The sequence below is a fragment of the Acanthaster planci genome, linkage group LG10 (genome assembly GCF_054643075.1).
Source record: "Acanthaster planci isolate LZ-2023a linkage group LG10, COTS_SCS, whole genome shotgun sequence".
NCBI lineage: Eukaryota > Metazoa > Echinodermata > Asteroidea > Valvatida > Acanthasteridae > Acanthaster > Acanthaster planci.
The window spans coordinates 2,336,820-2,356,766 of record NC_141786.1 but is presented as its reverse complement, the minus strand read 5'-3'; the positions used below and the strand labels follow the sequence as shown (position 1 = coordinate 2,356,766).

Genomic DNA, 19,947 nt, shown 5'->3' with positions numbered 1-19,947 from the left:
GCCGATTTTCGTGAATTAAACATTGAACCCATAAACCTTTAAATTATAAATTGTATCAGCGTCGCTGATCTATAAAAAAGATGTGACCGAGGACACGTATAGGACCATAGGAAACTCACTCGTGCGGTGCTTAACCAGATGGTTTGGTCTTTATGCAAAATTCTACGTCAGAGATGAACGAAGCACCATGGGGTCCCTGACAAGTGACATCTTTGCATGGATATTAGATATCTTCGCTTGTTCCCCGCCGTGCATAAAATGGTTTATCCTGTTTCTTCTTTTCCGAGTTCAGAAATTACACTATGCGTGATGGGTAATATCGACATTCTCAGAAATGAAATAGAATAAATGAAGTTGTCCGAATTCAGTTTGGTAGCTAAAAGATAATTGTCCCGTTCCTCAGTTGGAAAGAAGAAATTTACTTCCCACTCCAAAAATGGTAAATAGCTGATTGAAACAGACTCGTCTTTTAAAAAAATGTGTAGCGTGAACCAACCTCCATGGTAACAGGTTGTTGACCCCATAATATAAGTTATGTAGCAATGGCTTTTACAAAACTAGCGAATAACAAACCTTTTTTTGCTCTATACACAGTAATATTGCTCCGTTTCTCGTTTCCTCTAAAACGTAGGCCTACTTAGGCCAATTGTGCTTAAAATCTATAACCTACCACCTGACATAGCTGTGCGCAACCTGCTACATGTGCATGTACGTGTATCACCCTATAGTATGGCAGGCGATTTTGAATCGGTAATTGCCCCATGTGCATGCAGTATAGTATGTGCATGGACATATTCTTTGCACGTTTCTTTTTGTTTTGTTTGTTTATTGTTGTTGTTGTTGTTGTTGTTATTGTTGTTGCTGTCGTTCGTGTTGTTTTAGTTGTTTTAATTTGTGTTGTTGTAATCCGTCTTTCTTGTGACTTTTTTTTAGCACCAGGATGATGTTTAATTTAACTGTTTTCATGTAGAAGGAGACACGTTCTGTATAAACTGAAGGCACCCTTCCAAACTAATCAACTTACTGTTGCTTAAATGTATTTCCTTATTTCAAATATGGTTAAGGAAAACAAAATCAATGGCTACAGGCCTACTGTGTATATGTCTATCAAAGCGAGTACAAACAAAATTCACTAATGTGCACTGTACGTAAGCAGCAACTTAAGTAACGTGGACTCTGTCCAAACTCAGTAAGTGGGCTCTCCGACAAGACCCACCAGCCAGTGTCGGAGGAAGAATAATAAATAATTATAATAAAATAAAACAACGAAATAAATAAATAAAATATGTACACCCAATCACCCCCCCCCCGTATTCGTTTTCCATTGGAATTCAGGCTTCCTCGGATAAGGAAACTTCAATACATGCACCCGGACGATTTTATCCAAAAATACATTAAAGTCTATCCACGTGTACATGTACGTATACGTGCTGTACATGTACATACATGTACGTATACACCTGCAAGCTCAAAGTACAGTACACCTGTACATATGCATGCACTGTACAGCAGCACATATACTGTACATGTCTATTATGTACATGTACGTGTACATGTACTGTACATGTACATGTACACCCACACCCATGTGTGTACATGTACTGTACACACTAGGGAGCTTTGACTTGCGGACGTTGCTGCGCGGCTTGACAGCAGACTACTTGACGGAGCTTCTTTGATTTGCATATATGAATATTGAATTTCGGTCTACGCGCCATCGTTTAACGTGGGTACCATGGTCAATCTGATTGGCCACACTTCAAAGCAAATGTAGCCATAGATTTATATTTACGTCCCAAATCTCTTGACCACTCAAACCACAAACAAAAACTTTTAGCTTATGCACAGCATATTTGCTCAATAAAATCGATATCCATAGCTAAATGACACAAAAATTGCAAAATCTTGGCAGTCTATTTTGAATTGCTTGCTACGTTTAGACCAATTGAATTACTTGTTATAAAATTAGAGACTACGCAGAAAGTAAAATAGGCGCAAACATCTCTCGAGCAGAGGTACAAGGTAAGTTTGAATGTGCATTTATTTTCGACATAAAATAACCACTTGGCTGTTAGGTTTCTAAAACAGTGAACCAGTATTTACACGCTCCTTTCAATTTGTTAAGAAATTATACAATGAGGGGGACAGGTTTAGAGAATTTTTGGAGAAATATGCTGGAAATTTCGAAATACCCTTCCGCCGTTTTCAACACACCCGATTTTTTTATGCTTTGTTCTTCTGCCGGTAAATACACCCCATAAACAACGAAAATATCCCTTTTAAGCCTTGGTAAGTTACATTGTGATTGCCTTTAATTACCAGGCTTTGAGACTGTTTTGCTTCTGTTGAGTTATTACCACGTTTTGCAGGAGTATTTTTGCTACGAATCTTGGGCCATTGCGGTTGAGAGGGGAGGTCGCGTCCATTCAAAATGGCGACCGGTGAACGTTTTCTTCATGTCGGGGTCGAATTAATAATGACCATTTTCGCCATTCACGCGGCCGCGCTGTTTCAGATCACAACCCTTTGACACACCTTTATTTGTAGATTATTCACATATCCCAACTTGACCCAGCATTGGATCTCTAAGGGTGAATTTTGTCAATATTTTGCAGACTGCCGGGCCCCTCAGACCACAAATTGGCGAAGGGGTAAGTGGTGGTCCCTCTCTTTTTGTTAGTGTGGGCACAATACACTTGGGCTGCCCCATGTCGTACGTTGATTGCACACGCTTTCTGCATCATGTGTATGTGCATGTGGGCCATGTCCACTGTACTGCGGGGTTCCGCTCGGGTCCAACAAGTGAATGGAGTTGCCCAAAGTGGGCCTAACCATTTTTTTAATTCAGCTCTGAGGCACAATTCGTGAAGGACGTAGGCCCACATGTGTTTACGTTACTCTATCTGATCCTGCTGCAATATCTTTCGAAAGTAAGCCTACCGGGCTGATGAACGAGATGCTTGGCAAAGGGTTAGTGTACATGTACATGTGCCAGCTCTCTGACATGACTGAATACGGTACCGTACATGTACATGTAGGCCTACATGGACACTGTACATACCTCCATGATCATGCACACACATTGAGTATGTCCACCGGCTGATCGAGATCAAGTGGTCATGGTGGTTGAACCTGAAGACCCAAGATGTGTACCCCTAACGTCATGCACGTGCCTAAAGTTTAAGGCCTATGTATTACTTTTACAAGAATGACACAAACTTATCTACATGTGATCATGGTTTGATGTGCACATGTAGTGTACCTGTAACCCAGTTGTTCATAACATTGACATGTGTCATGCGTATATCAATTTTGAACCAGTCACTGAAAATTTTACATTATGACAAACTTGTTGATGTGTGTACAAACCGATATCTCTTCACAGTCCGAGTTAGTTTTTATTTCATAGTACTGGTATGCTTAGTTCAATTTACATGAAGTCCCAAACGTGTGCACAATACATTAAAGTGACGTCAAATTAAAAAATACATGTACACGTTGTATTGAAATGATACATTTAATTTTACATTAGGAAGGCTGAGAGATCTCGCTAAAGTTTTGGAACAAAGCTTTTGCCTGTATATATGTGATAGCCATTACCATCCATTGGTTTGACAAATTTTGTGTCCACCGTGTTTGTAAACACTGATGTGACCCAAGCCATTGTAAAAAAATAAGTCTAGTATCGCTGTTGCATGTACAGAGTTCTTGGCGGAGTTAAATCAAGATGTGGATTGGCAAAAGTGGTTGTACACGGCAGTCATCTTTCTGGTATCTGCCTTTGTGACAGAGGGATAGCACATCAGGACTACTCACTTGTATCCCTATAGAACAAAAGCTCTTACCATAAAAATCCCTTCTGTGCACAACCGCTATACATGTACACGTTTAAAAGCCCAAATTCTTCAAGAAAGCAAATGAGTGATAAATATATCAAAATAAATAACTGCATTTGTGGAAGTAAATAGCCCCAGACATCATTTTGTGGGATGTGATTACCAATAATGTATGGCACCTTGATCGCGTTCTCTGATAAGTGCGCATTACATATGTAAGTCAATATTATTACTATAACTCGTCACGGTTAGTCTGTATCACTGTTTCGATTTGTGTAGTGTTAGCATACAATGGAACAAGATGGCCGACAGCCTGTTTGGCCACCGCACTATGTGGTGGACGGCGGAAATAACGTAGATGAGTACCAAGCGACCGGGCAAGATGATGCAATGCAGCACAATGGTGTCTCGAGTTCAGAGGGAGTGGGTGAGGTAGGTTCAATTGCTGTAGCTCAGAATTACATTCAGATCAGCCCACACAAGCGTTCTCTACACTTTTAACTAGTTAAAGATGTTCTCTACACTGTAAACTAGTTAAAGACGTTCTCTACACTGTAAACTAGTCAAAGAAATCTAGTGGTCGACTGAGATACATTAATGACTTGTTTTTTTCTGGTCCCGGTTTAAAATACCATACTCAATCCATAAAAACATTGTTCAGTTTTAATAATGAGTGAAAGATTTCTGACAGACGGGATTTTCATGTATTATCTACCAGTTTTGTTTTTACATGGAGGGGGGGGGTTGAAAGTTTCCACCTTTTCCACCCACTTACTTCAGCTCAAAGTGTGCCACTCATGGTGATTAAAAAGTTCTTGTTAAACTCCACCGGCAACAGAGCATCCCCGTTTACTTACAAATGTAAATAATCTCTTGGGGAACAAGACTTTAAGCAGCGTGTTGTAGGGGTGATTGCCCAATGAAAATGGCATGATGTGGCAACTAGATACAGGAGTCTGTCCTTCAGTACTTGTCTCTGAATAAATCTGACACACCAAACAGCAATTTTCAAGCACTGGACATCCAAAATTTAGTTTTGAGTACATCTTTGATCAGTTTCTCAAAGTTTAAAACATCAATGAATAAAATGCAATGCCTGTATGAACAATCAGTGTGCATGTCACACAGACATGACAGATGGATCACACTAGAGTAAAATTAAGTTCATGTGACCATAAGAAAGGACTTGTGACGGACTCAATTACAGCACTGTCATATAACTGTTCTCTGGGCTCTGGGAAATGTATTCTGTTACCAGCAAGGTGGTGTCATAACATCCCACAGTGCACTGCTTCCCTCAGCTGAAAGTGAATTCATTCCCATCAATGCTATTGTTTTGCAGAGACCACGTGCCTTCCGCCCTTACATGGCAGGCTATGAACCCGAACCCAGCGGGCAGGCCTTCAGCGACAATGAGCCCCAGTCCACAGTGAGGGAGAGCGACATTGCAGTGGTCAGTTATCAGGACCAAGCTTTGCCAGCCACCCCGGGTGAGGACCAGTTTTAGGCTCACGGTCTACATGTAGCTCTGATTTTGATAGTGACTTGGGGTTGCTATCCGCCCTGAGCGATATAAGGAGAGGGTGCAGTTTCCCAGCATCAGAGGCTCCTTTGCTTGAAATTGCACTTTACTGGTTAAAAAACGACTATGCAATGCATGTGTTATGGTCGTATCGCTACCAACAAAACAAACACTCCCCACCAACGTGGCTCCTTTCCACCGATGAGTGGGTGCTTCTGCTATACTCATGGCAGATATTAATGGAGTTGGGTATTCAGATCAGATGCAGTGTATACTCTAAAAGTGGGGCATTTTAGGTCGTTTGAGAATGTCAAGGCCATTTTCCATTACTCAAATTTGTCTCCGTCTTGGGCTTCATTCCCAAAACCAATCCCCAATTGTGGGACTGAAGCGTTTATTTACATTGAATCACTGTAATTTTTGGCTCTCTTGCATCTTATTTGATGTTCTGTGGTACAATTAGACTGATTCAAAGTCAGCTATTAAAAAAACAGTTGAAGCCTGAGATGGAGCCGAAGCTGAGTATTGGAAAACGGCCCATGATGCTTGCAAGGTCAGCTCTATCAGGTGACTTTGTGCCAGAACTATGGGCATAGTGACCTTTCCCAGCATGCCCTTTGTCCCTTCTGATACAGCAATTTTCGTCCAACTTCAACGCTAAATATCTCAATTTAGCAATGAGGGATTTTAAATTGCATCGGTACAAACATGTTTTAGAACGTATCAATGATGTCTGGAATGGTCTGTTTTTTGCACAGCCAATCAGATATTTGCAAATGGAATTTTTCGTCAGTGTTTTTTGTTCATATGCTCCAACATTTCAGAAAAGCATCTCATAACATGGAAACACCCACACTTTCTGTGGTGGGCTGCTAGAACGGGCCTTGTGATTAGTAGATTGCGCGAGATTTGTGACATTAATAGCCTATATGGGGTAATACTCCAGACTATAGAATGACCTATTCATTTTGAAATGCCAAATTGGCTTGTGATTTGATGGAAAGTACCTTGGAATGGATACATTTTTCACATGAAAGTAAACATGCACTATGCTGAAAAAACTGAATGTTAATATCTGCCTCAAGCAGAAGCACTCCCTCATCGATTGAAAAGAGCTGCATTAGTCAGGAATATTGGTAGCGATGCGACTGCAAGGCTTGCGTTTCTGAATCTTTTATGAACCAGCGATTCACAGTTAGTCCCAAAGGAGCCTCAGTTGCCGAGGAAACAACGCCCTCTCTTGGTCCGGAGCAAGGCCCATAGACCTTATTATCATTACAACATTCAAATTCACAAGGTTTTCTTGGGCCAACTCGAGGGATATTATTTTTACTTATGCCTCCATAATCCCATTCTGGCTTAAACTCAGTTCATGTGTAGATGTGTTTGCACTTGGGGATGAGTATGAATGTATCGTAGTATGGGGCTCATTTGTCTCTGTCACTTAAAACTCTTGTACTAAAAAAGGAATTAAAAAAAAAAAAAAAAAGACTGCTTCTGCAATTGTCAAATCTCTGCTTATGGGCCGATGTATGTGAAGTACGTCATACTTTGATTGAGACCAATGTTGACAATTTTTTGACTTGGTCAAAGTATGATATGGAAATAAACCAATTTTAGACCTCCATGGTTGGCATCAAGCCTAGGATTGGCACTTGAGTACAGGAACCTCAAATTGAGATTTACGCAAGTTTTTTGTACATCTTTTAATTTTTTATCGTCAAGGTTTTTCCTTTTTAACTCCAAGTTCCTTGTGTTTATTAGTTTGTCCGATACTCCAGTAAATGATTAATTTTGAATTTCATTTTTCCAGACAATGAAGCTGTCCCAGTGCAGAACCCTCTCACTCCAGATTCCAGCCTGCCACCAGACTCGCCCGTCCTCCACCAAATGGAACCTCCTGCCCAGTCAGCCAGCCAATCCCTGCCCCAGGTGGACCAAATGTACAGTGCGCCGGCACCACTCGAGAACAGGATGGGGGCTGCAGCCGACGCCAGCGACCGTGCTGACGGAAGGGATGTTTTGGTGATGATGGTTGAAGGAGGTGGGGTGTTAGCGGAACAAGTTGGCCCAGGACCGTCAGGTGCCTCTACATCTGCAGCAGTGGCAGAGCACCAATTTGAAGGGCGGCGCTCTACTCGGTTGTCGCAGCTTTCTCAACTACCAAGTACTTCTGGGAAGTACTTTGGAGACCAAGAGGCAGAATCTTTGGGTATGTATTTCTGGCATTCATAATCTCAGACTCTATGATGGACAAGATATGTATGTTGATCAGTTGCATCTATGTGGGGCACATTCTGGGGCAGCTTGCAAAGTCAAAGTGTGCTCAACATTTATGCTGGTCGAAATTCGGTTTCGGATCAACTATGGTACTTTTCCCCAAAGTGTAGTTATTTATATAATCTTGGGAGTCGGGTTGGTGTAGTAGCTCTTTCCTCGCCTTCCACCTCTGCAACCCAGGTTTGAATCCCACCTACAGTAGGTCAGAATGTGGATTGAATTTTCAGTCCCTGCCTGATTCCGTGGGTTTTCCGGGAATATGTATCCGGGGTTTTCCTTTCTTCTTAATTGTCACGTCGTCCTGTAAATTGGTGCTAAATGTGCTGTTTGATGAACAGATATATAAATAAATGAAATAAACATAAAAACTACATGTAGTTTGTCAGTATTTCTTTTTTGAATATCATACTGTGCATTAGGAATGGATTTTTCAAATTTGCTGCAGTTGGAATTCTCATGTTCAAATTAACCGAAAATGTTCAGGAGAAGTAATCTAAGGTCTAGTTTGGGCAGCCTTTTCTTGATATGGGTTTCTTGTTCTTGCATGCAATGGCGGGAACAGGACCCTGTTCTTGGAACAGGATCACACACCACCTCATCAGGGTTTTGCATGAACACGCCAAAAAGCATGCAGAATTCTAATTTCTGAAGAGCTGCAGAAATATAAATAGTAAGATGGTTGAACAAGCTGGAGACGGTAGAAAAGGTTTTGTGAAATTAATATCATTAATTTTTATATACAGATATCAACATTCTTTTTTAAATAGTAAAGAATGCAGCCTAGAAGTCCAAACAATAACAATTTAAAATGTTACATGGACACTGCCATGTTGCATGAATATACAGGTACATGTACATGTATGTGGCCCACCATCCCAAAGCCAGGCTGAAGTAGGTAACTTCACAACCCTAAAATATTGGAACTTCCACTCTTCAGATTTTCATGGGAGTCTTACAGCTATCACTACCCATGGAAAGCTTACTGCAGACAGAATTTTTGATTTAAAATGGATCACTTTAAAAGTGTAAAAAAAGCTGAATGAGAGGAATTGTCCGACATCACAAATACGGACTTCAGCCTGGTTTTAGGATGGTGGGTCACATACACGTATCACTAACTACCAGGGATAACTAATTCTACACTCCTGGTGTTCGAGGGGCCAACCCACAAACAACAAATCGAGCTGTTCATGAACATACGAGAACATGCCGCCCGAACTCAGCCTTAACGTGTAGACTTCATTTTTAGTTTTGAAATATGCACAGATAAGGGGGCCACATTCTTGCTTTCTACAAAGTAGCTCTGTATTAGCTGTAATGTCACTTTCAGTGTGTTTCTGTGCATGTCTATATTATTTGTCTGAAATCCTTTTTTATTACTTTTCACAGACGATGTTAACACCCTTTTGGATGAGGAAGAATTCCTGAAGCAGGGAGCACTGCAGACAATCTCTGATAACCCTGTCATCTCGAGGGCCAGGGCTAGCCTTCCAAGTCAGCTGCAGATCTTCAAGGTGGACAACAACCAAGTCGGTGAGCATTCCAAGGAGAAGTTCATGTACATGTAACACCCCACCTTTGTTGAAAAAAAAAACGACAGAGTGTCTTGCAGAGAAACACCCATGGTATTATCTTGGATAGGCTTGTGCCTGAATCACTACCACTAGTGCAAAGCAGCATGTTTGATTACTTCCCTTGCTCTTAGCCTTGGTATTGTCATGTTTCGTTTGGCATGCTCAATCTGTAGTAATAATCTCATGTTACTCAAAGTGTCCTGGCCACGCAAGGTGCCCTACTCACAGTCTAACCCTCCTATGCTGAAGTCACTCTTTGGGTCACTTGGTAAACACCTCAATGAAGCACAGCTGTGTCGTGTTGTGCACTGCACCAACTGTCCCTCACAGGAATATCAGATTGCACTTTTGTGCTGCCCAACAACTGTGCTTCACTGTTTCATGTGCATAACTCTGCAGTAAACCAAATGCAGTGAAGAGGACTGCACAAAAGACCCTGGGGCATTTTGTGCTGGCAACCAACTGTGTACACACTGAACCTGTGCATGTTTGTGCTCCATGTAGAAAATACATGCACAAGAGTGACTGTGGGCACTCGTGCACATTTGTGCTGTAACACCAAAGGAGAGTTGAAGAAAGAGATATCCAAACATACGTTGCTGGCCTTTCTTTCACAGGCCTCAGGTGGCTTGATTGAATTTGCCACTTCATGTACTGTACATCCAGCAACTTTGCTGGACTGCTTACAAGGCTAACAACTTTTTGACGCAATAAACTGGCATGTTTGGCGTTGTATTGTGACTAGGGTGGGGCAGAATAGAGAAGTCATGAGTGAGCATGTGCTGTGTATGCACAGTCAAGTCCTATTTACATAGACTCTGATAAGACAAGATTCCAGTAAAACAGACATGTTTTCTTAGTCTTTATAGCAAATTGAGCACCAAACCAATACATTGTTTACTGACTTTGAAGGATCCCATATTAATGAAGAGTGTATCATCTTCCAAAGATATTAGAATATTAACTATTCCATGTCTTTCTGCTATGAATATTTCCAGGAGTATTTGCCAAGCGATCCATCCCCAAGCGCACCCAGTTTGGTCCATTGGAAGGCAAGGTCGTCAGGCCAGAGTCGCTCCACAAAGGGGCTTTTAAATGGCTGGTAAGATACAGTTTTCTTGCTTTCAAAATTACATAATTAGGAAAGTAATTTATTGTTTACGTATAGCGCATTAGATTGACTTGTGCAAAAAGCGCAGTGTTGACAGCTCTTGGCATTTGGGGCGCAACTCTTAACCTGTAGTGCAGAGATTGCCTTGGCGTGCTGTCCTTCCTCAAATCATTTTATTTATACTTTTCCTGATAAGGTCAAGCGTGATGGAAAGGACATTCACCTAGACTGCAGCGATGAGCAGGAGAGCAACTGGATGGGCTTCATCCGGCCAGCCAAGCGCTACAGCGAGCAGAACCTCATCGCTTTTCAGATGGAGAATGCCATCTACTTCGCCACCATCAAGATGGTGGAGGCCAAGACCGAGCTGAAGGTGTGGTACGCCAAGTCCTATGCTGAACTGATTGGGGAGAAAGTGCTGGAGATCACACCTGAGGAGGCAGCAGGTAAGGGTTCCCTCATCCATGCGCAAATCCCAGATCCTTCAAAGTCTGTGGAGGGGATTTGGATGGTTTGGTAAGACCAAGGAAAGTACAGTCTAGCTGCTGTCACTTCATATGGGACTTGATGTGTTGTTAATTCAGGTATGGGTGCGCTTTGGTTTACTGTGTGATGGAAAATTTAAGAGGATTCAGGAAAGGATGCATTTTTGTAGTACGGGTAACGTGTGTCACAGACATTCTGTATTATGACAACATTTTAAGCCCTGAGGCAAAAAAATGCTGTTCTTTACCCAAGGATTTGTTTCACTTTGTAATCATTTTGTATATCCATTGCATTTTTCTCAACAGAACTCCAGGACAAGGAGAACTCCTGGCCCTGCTTTGAATGCAGCCGTAAATTCCGCACATCAGAACTACTCCAGAAACATCTGACCACCCACGATGCTGTGCACGCTCGCCCATCCCGTGGCCGGGCGAGAGGTCGCAGGGGTCGCCCTCGAAAGTACCCCGAGGGGTACCAGCGGAAGCAGATGATGGCCCAAGCCAAGCTGCGGCAGTCCCGCCGGATCCAGCGGAAGAAGCCCGAGCTCTACCACTGCAACATGTGCCCCAAGGCCTTCCCCCGGCTATACAGCCTCCAGCGCCACATGGTCATGCACTCAGGCGAGAAGAACTTCACCTGTAACATCTGCAACAAGACATTTGCCCACATTTACAACCGCACTCGGCACCTAAGGCGCCATGAGGAGAAGGGGGAATACCCTGGCATGCCGCTTAGCAAGCAGTCGGTGCAGTCCAGCTGGGGCTGTGACAACTGCGACTTGGAGTTTGAAAGTGAGGAGCTCTTGAACCTTCACGAGCTGACACACTCTCCATCACTGACTGATCCCGAATGGGAAGAGGGAGAAGAAGGACCCATGGCCGTGGCAGCACGTCTGCTTGTGGACGCCTCATCAATAGTTGGAAGCAATCCATCAGGAGAGGGCACATCTTCTCAATCTTTCGATCCCCAGGGCCAATCAGCCATATCTGTTCAAATTCAGATGTCCGGGCAGCCTGCAGTCAATCAGCATTCCCAAGCAACAAGCGGATTTACCCCTGGAGTTCCTTCCTCTGTCCAGGCATCCAACCAGCCAAAAACATCAGCTCAACAGACCTACCAGCTCCCAACATCGGCTCCACAGACGACTGGGTCGGTATCCTACCCCCAAGTCCCCAATCAGCCAATTATGCAGGGACTTTCCACACAGGTTTCTGCACCACCCCAGTATCCATCCCACAGTCAGGTGCCTGTCCTGGCACAGCCACCTGCGCAGCCTCAGCCCCAAGCTCAGCCTCAGACCCAGCTCCAAGCCCAGCCCCAGGGACCTAGTGGTCTTTCAGGGCCGCAAGTGATTTTCCAAGGCAGCGCCCCTGCAGGATCCGGCCAGGCAGCCCAGAGTCAGGAAGGGTCTCAGGTCCCCGAGAGTCCTCTTAGCTGCCCTGAGTGCAATGAGGTCTTCCCTAGTCGGAAATTCCTGGCTCTCCATGCATCTGCTCATGGAAAGAATCGCCCTGCTTCTGAAAAGCCTATGCAGATTCACAGGTGCGGGCAGTGTAGCAAGGTTTTCAAGGACAAGAGTCGGTATGAGAAACACCTCAATGTCCACTCCAGTGATGCTGTCAAGCCGCTGCAGTGCAGTGTCTGCTCCAAGCGCTTTATGAGCAACTCGGCCATTGCCTGCCACATGAAGGTCCACACAGTGCAGAAATACTACAAGTGTCCCTTCTGCGAAGAGGGCTTTGACCGAATGGAGCAGCTGCGTAGCCACGTGCCCTACCACACCATCAACGGGCTTTACACCTGCCCCCACTGCAACAAGCAGTTCAAAGATTACCCGCAGATCCGGAAGCACATCCGGGGCTTCCACTCCCAGAAGGAGTTCCCCTGCCCCCACTGTGATCGGATCTTTCCCCGGCCAGACAAGCTGAAGCTGCACATGTTGCGCCACTCGGACCACAAAGACTTCCTGTGTGCCAATTGTGGCAAGCAGTTCAAGCGCAAGGATAAGCTGAAGGAGCACATGCACCGGATGCACAACCCCAAGCGGGAGGCAGCCAACCTAGCTCTGGCCAAGCAGCCTAAGAAAGCACCCTTCAAGCCCAAGTTTGCCCCGACAGACATGAACGCTTTCACATTCAAGTGTCGCCTGTGCGCCATCGGGTTCAAGAGGCGTGGAATGCTGGTCAATCACTTGGCCAAGCAGCATCCAGAGACCCCACCAGAGTCTGTGCCCGAGCTTAACCTGCCCATTGTCAAACCCAATCGCAACTACTTCTGCGCCTACTGTGAGAAGGTCTACAAGAGCAGTAGTAAACGGAAGATCCACATTTTGAAGAATCACCCAGGGTCGACTGTACCACCAAGTCTCCGGAAAACCAAGGGTGATCCCAACAGCCCCCTTGGTGACCCCCACACTGCACCTGCTGGTACTACAACTACCCACTACTTTGCTTGTGCCCACTGTCCACGGCAGTACAGCACTAAGGCCAAGATGATGGATCATGTGCGCAAGAAGCATATGGATCCAGTGCAGCAGTCCTCAACATCTACCACCCCGGCGACTGTGACCGTCCTTCAGCAGCCTGACAGTCAGTTGTATCAAGATGGTCAGCAGGTCACCCAGATAGCTGTGGTGGCTCACGTGCAGGACGGCATGCCTGATACAGTCTACATCCAGGAGGCTTCAGACTATCAACAGGTCAGCGAAGTCCAGACCATCACACCAGTGGCACTCACCAACAACATTTCAGGACAGACCCACCAGCCCATCTTGACATCCTCGCTGCACGGCCAAGCTGCCCAGGTCATTGCAACAATTGCTGCTGCAGCCCAAGAGGCGGCCCAGCAGCAACAGCAGCAGACCAACCAGGAAACGCAGATCATCCGCCAGCCAGAGCTGATCCGGTACATTGATGCCAGCAGTGCTACCCCTGTCCAGACAGAGTCGGTCCAAGCAGCAGACCTCCTGACCCAAGCCATGTCCGAGCTCTCCCAGTCCATCGAGTTCCGTCAGCAGCCGGTGAGTGACTACCAACACCTGACCCAGCGCATCATTCAGCACGTGCAGCCTGGTGGGATCCAGCTCCAGCCACAGACGATCCAGGTCTCTCAGATCCCGGTCTCCCAGATTCCTGTGTCTCAGGTCACTGCCACCCAGATCCCTGTCTCACACATCGCAGTGACCCAGGCAAGCATCGCTGTGACACAGATCCCCATCACTTACGTCACACAGAGCACGACATCCAGTGGCAGCATCACAGCGACTCCGCCTGTGGTGGACGTCAGCCAGCTCCGCCAATCTGACTCTCCATATCAGCCTCAGCTTCTAAACTTGCAGAACAGCACACAGCCAATGAGCTCTCCAACAACAATTCAGCACCAGCAGCAAGATCAACAGCAGCAACAACAGCCACAGCAACAGCAGCAACAACAGCCACAACAACAGCAACAACAACAGCAACAACAGCAGCAGCAGACAGTTTTCATTCAGCGTTCATGGGCAAATTATACACCGCAGTATCGTTAATGGTGCATGTACTCTAGAAATAGAACAGTTTGAAATATGTAGCAGCAACAAGATGTATGGCTGTAGTAACATCGAGGGAGATCTTCGCCTTTGAGATGAGAAATTTAAGCCCTTAATAATGTTTCAATTTCCTTTAGAAGTCATGATTACCCATGAGTGCTGTGGAACAAGGACAAATCTATCTCTGGCGTGGACTGACTTTTAGGGCCGAATGTTCATAGCATTGTATAATAGAGTTTGGAAGCTTAAAGGGTATTCCACTTTGATTTTCGTTGTAAACTCATTTGATCCCCTCTTTTGAATTATATCTGATTTTTAAATCTGTACAAGTGATGTATTTTAAAAGTGTTTTTTTTTTGCTTTTTGGATATAAACATAATGTGCACAGTGTAGAAATTGGACCCATCAAAGTCCTACCAAAACAGTAATGTTTAATTATACTTTATATCCAGATTGTAAATTCCTGGCTGGGGATTCCTCACCTGGAATGATACATACATGTACAGGTGTATTTAAACAGTTGTAAATTTTGGCATAATGTACAAATACTAGTATTTTTGGTCTAGTGTTGAAGTCTTTTAGTGTAGTCTAAAGTGCTTGCAGAGGCGTACATGTCCCAGTAGCTGGGAACTAATGTACATGTAGGTTTGGATTTTCTTTTTTGGGGAGGTGGGGGATTGGGGAATTTCCTCAAACTTTTGTGGTTTTTAAGTTTCTGAGAGGTGAGGCAATTTGTGGGGGGGGGCTTTTAACAGGCTTTGGATATGAAGGGAAATAAAACGTCCCTAAATGACCCCCATATCCACCAAAGTTGGTTGGTTTACTGCACTGTGCCCTTATAATTCTCATCCAAATCCCTTGATTGGGATGTTATATAATAGCTTCAATTTCTTCTGTATGTCAATTGTAAAAATTATGTTGAACAGTAAAGGAATGTTAGACTGCAGTTGTACATGTATTAGAATTCAGAAATGAAGTCATGTGATCATACACACGTTCCTGGTCATTACAGACTGACCCTTCAGTATTTGAACCGATGCACGTACAGCGTACATTGTGTAGTTCTAATGTCTAATAAATTAAATGTACTGTATACATATTGCAAGAACTTCAAATTTAAAATTTGCCAGAGTCAAACTTCTACATAATAATTTTTCTTCTGAAAGCATTTATGAGACAGATATCTCAACTTCTTTTTAAAATCCAGACGGTACAATGAGAAAGGAGGATTTTATATTTATGACTCTTAAACCATGGACATCCTGGGACGTAGGGAAAAGCTCAGTAGACTATTAATCTAGTAACCTTTCACTTGGCATTCCTGACGGCCCCTTTTCACTCAAAGACCATTGTTGGGTTTTGTGTGCAATACACATTGCTGTACCAGCTAGTAAATCTGTGTCTTTTTCACTGAGAATATCACATGAACAAGCTCAAAGGCAAACGTATTGGGGATTGACATCTTACTGTAAAACATGCATTTAAAGGTCATTCAGGATTGTATGAGGTTATCTGGAATGGTTGTACACGCGGCGTGTTAGCTTTTTTGATTTGTGTTGGGCTGCGTCCAAATCACTTGGCTGTGGCTTGAGATTACACACGACTTAATTGGAACCGGCCACAGCCACTACCACAGACTCGTGTGTAATTTCTAGCTGCAGCCATATGATTGGGACACGGCCTGTTAAGTTCCCACAGGTTGTCACAGATTACAATGTATGTATTCAAATTTCACTGAGTTAGAGTCAGTTCAATCTCTGAAAGATTATTCTGTTCTGTAGCTACTAGACTTGAGTTACGTGGAAAAAAAATGGCAACAAACTTGTGTCGCAATGGTAACCACACGTGTTTATCGGTTGTTTTAGAGAAGAAAAATGGAATTCGGTGATTTGTTTAATGTATGTCTTGGCCTGCCACCAATTTGCAAACAGTCGCCACTTGAAGGTATTTTTGTCACCAGATGGCCGCCATGAAAATGATACTGTCTGCAAAAGATATACATGTTGGTAACCACCTTTGATCTTTTCTTGTTTTTCAGCAGCTAAAAAGAAGGTTTACAGGTAAAACTTGTGAATGAGAATAGAGATCGTAATTTGGTCATCTGTTGGACTGAAATGACCGTCCTGGTTGTCAACAAATTCAGACTATCAGACTGGTTCCAGTTTTAAAAATATTGTGTTTTGGCAGTAGAGTTTTCAGGGATGACATCTGTGCTTAAGAGTCACCGTTAGTACATGTACATGTATGCTGAATCGCTGTTTCCAATTTGAATATCTTCGTGTCTTGGCTTTTAAGTTTTGGTCACTCTAAAACCGACGAGTAGTTCAATGTCAACTGATGTAAAATGCACCTGTACACCTTGAAATTAAAAACAAAGGAAATAATCAAAACCCTGATCCTGCACTGTCTGACTATGTTTATTCCCAGTATCAGAAATACATACAAAAATTGCATATTGGTAATTATTTTATGTTCGCGTGATCCAACAAGCAAACTTTTGATCAATGTTTTTGCTGTCCTGGGAGATACACTTTTAATGTTCTCCGTGTGAGTTTGGTGTCTAAAAGTAGTTTTCTCATATGGCAAACAATGGCAGGAACATGTCTGAGTTCTTGTACTCTAGACTTGAGGTGCTGTGTGAAGACAAAGCCATCATGAGACCCACAATCCAGGGACTTTCAGACCAAAGTAATCAAATGAACAGTAACAAAAGTATTCCTTTGTGACTTGCGCGTGGTCTTGTCATAGTCTTGACTTCAACACTACACGTACATGTATTTGTCATCCTCGGCCTTTCTATTCGTCAGGAGCAAAGGGGTATCGGTGATTGGAGAGGGCACACGTGAATTCACGCTGACAAGTTTGAAGCAGATGTTAGTTCCATCTGCTCCCCTTGGCTTGACCCAAAGGCAAAGCACATTAACCCTAACCCTCCTGAATCCTTCACCTGTTGGAGGATTGAGGAGGGTTAGGGTTAATGTCCTCACCCAACTAGAGTCCATTTTTCCCCTTACAAAAGTACAAAGTAACGAAGGCAAATATCACGACTGATACAAATAAAACTGATTCTCATCCCTAATCACCAAAGAAAATGTACACACAAATACACACACAGCCGTCCAAACATTCCACATCTCAAACATGTTTCATTAAAACATTCAAAGACATAAAAATGACAAATGTTAATTTGTTATATTCATTGGATCTTTCCAATAATTCCACTGGATCTGTCAAATAACTTATCCTTTGATACGATCACCACTCACTTTACAAATTTACATGTAAGGTGGCGAATTAAATAATTTGCCCGATGTCCCTCAATACAATACCCCCTTGTTTCAAGATTTACCTGTACTAAAAACGAAGAGACGAACTACGTGTAATGCCTCTGAATGTTTCTCTTTGCTGTAAACAAAATTTCAGCCCCTACATTTCCAGCCCTCGCCGCTGCCCATGTGCTGTGATTGGTGCGTTCTTCAAACCGGTTCCCTGCTATTATGTCTTGCGTGTCCTGGGTTTCTTTTTGGGCCTGGTGTCTTGGTCGCCAGCCCCGCCCATGTCGCGTACCTCAGAGCCACCAGGGGAACGAAAGCCCTTCAAGGCCAGGCCCAGTTGTTGGAGTATAGGCAGAATCTGATGTACACATATATAAATGCAAAGCACGGATATTACATATTTAAACAAAATATATTCGTGCAGGGTGTATTTTAACATTGTTAAAATTGATATACAACTGTGCAGGGTGTATTTTAACATTGTTAAAATTGATATACAACTGCGCAGCGTGTATTTTAACATTGTTAAAATTGATATACAACTGTGCAGGGTGTATTTTAACATTGTTAAAATTGATATACAACCGTGCAGGGTGTATTTTAACATTGTTAAAATTGATATACAACCGCGCAGGGTGTATTTTAAACATTGTTAACATTGATATACAACCGTGCGGGGTGTATTTTAACATTGTTAAAATTGATATACAACCGTGCAGGGTGTATTTTAACATTGTTAAAATTGATATACAATTGTGCAGGGTGTATTTTAAATATTGTTAAAATTGACATCCAATTACGAAGGGTGTATTTTTAACATTGAGTTCCAGCCTGCAGTGCGACAAATTAGCAGGTGCATTTTTCCTTTTTTGAACTGGGTGAATGCCATGAATGCAGCAAACTTTTCCATTTTAGTAGACCATGACGGGCAGGTGCATGTATGGGCACTACTGGCATTCAAATTACGTTGCCTATATGCTAGGATGTCGGGTGCGTCAGTCTGTCGGACATCAAGAGTTTGACTCAAGCGAATGATTACATGGGAGCCCATGAAGCAAGGCAACAATGAAGTGCGGCTACAAAGCATGGATTTAACCGTATGGAGGACGTAAAGAGTGTCCGGTTAATATACAGAGTGCCCATGACTGCCACTGTCTTATTATTTTGCACCCAGAGAGAGGCTTGCTTACCTTTGCATGGTTCAGCCCAATAGCTATCAACGCTGCTATGAGAGGTAATGCAAGGTGGGATCCACTGGAGACTTCCTGATCAACGGCACGTCTCTGTCAAAAACAAAACAACAAGAAAACAGGATGATATCCGTCACATCATTGCCAATACTGATCAAGCATAGAATCTTCAATTTGTGAGCATCTCTGTTCAAAAATGGAGGGAAGGGGGTAATATGGGGTCATTTTTACCACTGATCAATGCTAAATGGTTGAAAAGAACATGCAGATGTACTTTTTGTGCAGATCACAGTGGAACAAAATGGCCGACTGGACAGGGAAATCAAAGATAATCCAAACCATGCTTAACTACAAAGAACAATTGGTCTCTTTGTGTGGCACCATCCATGCCTCAGTCCTCACCTGAGTTATGTCCAATTATGCATTCAACTGGTTTCTTGGATAAAAATGAGGTCCCTGATTTTTATGGAGTTCACTGATGTTATAGATAGAAGTTAGTTCCCTGATTTTACGACTGGTACATGTTCTTCTGATCCAAGTTTGCGGCTTTTAATTTTGTGTTAGTTTTGCGGAATAATGCTACTTCTAAGGTCTGGGTATTTTATCTAGTGAGAAATAATTTTTGGACAAGAAGAAAGATCCCATGGTGCCCAGAAAACGTTGGCTTAAATTTTAAGTATCACATCTGCGGTCAGCACCCCCTCCGAAGTTTTATCACCCTCCTGGATCCTAAAGTCCTTTGCTGGATCCAGTGTACATCCACATGGTCTGAGAGGCAACTCAGTCCATTTCTAAACAACCTTTGTCTTTGGTTCTGGTTTTCAGTTTAACAAAAGATACAAAGGAAAGGAGCTCGAATTGGCTGGTCACACTTGACTGACTTCAGGGAGCAGATGTTGGAATACAACGGGGAAACTGAACAAAGACACCAATGCAAGTTGAATTTCACGGGGTTTGCAGCTGGTGCTGGTTACCCTAACAATGGCAGTGAATTGGTAGTAGCTCTAGCATATTGCCATTTCAAGGTCTTGCAACAAGCACATGTCCAGGACATTTTAAAGACAGCTTGCACCTGTCTTTCCTCCATCTCTCGTCGCTGAGTGTAAACAATGCGACATCCTGGCAAAATAAAGGACAGTTCAAGCAA

General features: G+C 43.3%; 2 protein-coding genes across 9 annotated transcripts in view; one reads left to right on the top strand and one right to left on the bottom strand.

Annotated features, from left to right (window-relative positions):
- The first annotated feature begins 1,817 nt into the window (after window positions 1–1,817).
- On the top strand, window positions 1,818–16,731 carry prdm10 (PR/SET domain 10). 7 transcript variants are annotated; one of them, XM_087142285.1, is made up of 9 exons: window positions 1,818–2,022; window positions 2,616–2,651; window positions 4,122–4,268; window positions 5,179–5,326; window positions 7,172–7,570; window positions 9,028–9,171; window positions 10,211–10,314; window positions 10,520–10,769; window positions 11,115–16,731. In XM_087142285.1, the coding sequence occupies exons 3-9, from the start codon at window positions 4,128–4,130 to the stop codon at window positions 14,333–14,335; spliced, it is 4,407 nt and encodes a 1,468-aa protein (XP_086998411.1). In that variant the 5' UTR covers window positions 1,818–2,022; window positions 2,616–2,651; window positions 4,122–4,127; the 3' UTR covers window positions 14,336–16,731. The 7 variants fall into 7 exon arrangements, with proteins under 7 accessions (XP_086998411.1, XP_086998412.1, XP_086998406.1 ...); XM_087142280.1 differs by having other exon boundaries at window positions 1,819–2,022; window positions 4,116–4,268; XM_087142286.1 differs by lacking the exon at window positions 2,616–2,651.
- LOC110983488 (BOS complex subunit NOMO1-like) overlaps window positions 16,727–19,947 on the bottom strand; it is a 23,222-nt gene continuing 20,001 nt past the window's right edge. Inside the window, exons 28-30 of one of the 2 annotated variants that reach the window (XR_015426732.1) lie at window positions 18,801–18,893; window positions 17,323–17,968; window positions 16,727–17,260 (exon numbers count right to left, since the gene is read on the bottom strand). Coding sequence is in view for 1 of the 2 variants with exons in the window: in XM_022242779.2 (XP_022098471.2) it covers window positions 17,831–17,968; window positions 18,801–18,893 (231 nt within the window). In the remaining variant the exon portion in view is untranslated. Of the gene's footprint in view, window positions 17,969–18,800; window positions 18,894–19,947 lie in introns of both variants that reach the window. The other variant, XM_022242779.2, reaches the window with a different exon arrangement.

Bases quoted from the DNA above. Each gene is read 5' to 3' on its own strand.
- prdm10 (XM_087142286.1), top strand. From the start codon at position 4,128: ATGGAACAAGATGGCCGACAGCCTGTTTGGCCACCGCACTATGTGGTG. The intron at 4,269-5,178 runs GTAGGTTCAATT...ATTGTTTTGCAG, and splicing joins GTTCAGAGGGAGTGGGTGAG to AGACCACGTGCCTTCCGCCC. The intron at 9,172-10,210 runs GTGAGCATTCCA...GAATATTTCCAG, and splicing joins GGTGGACAACAACCAAGTCG to GAGTATTTGCCAAGCGATCC.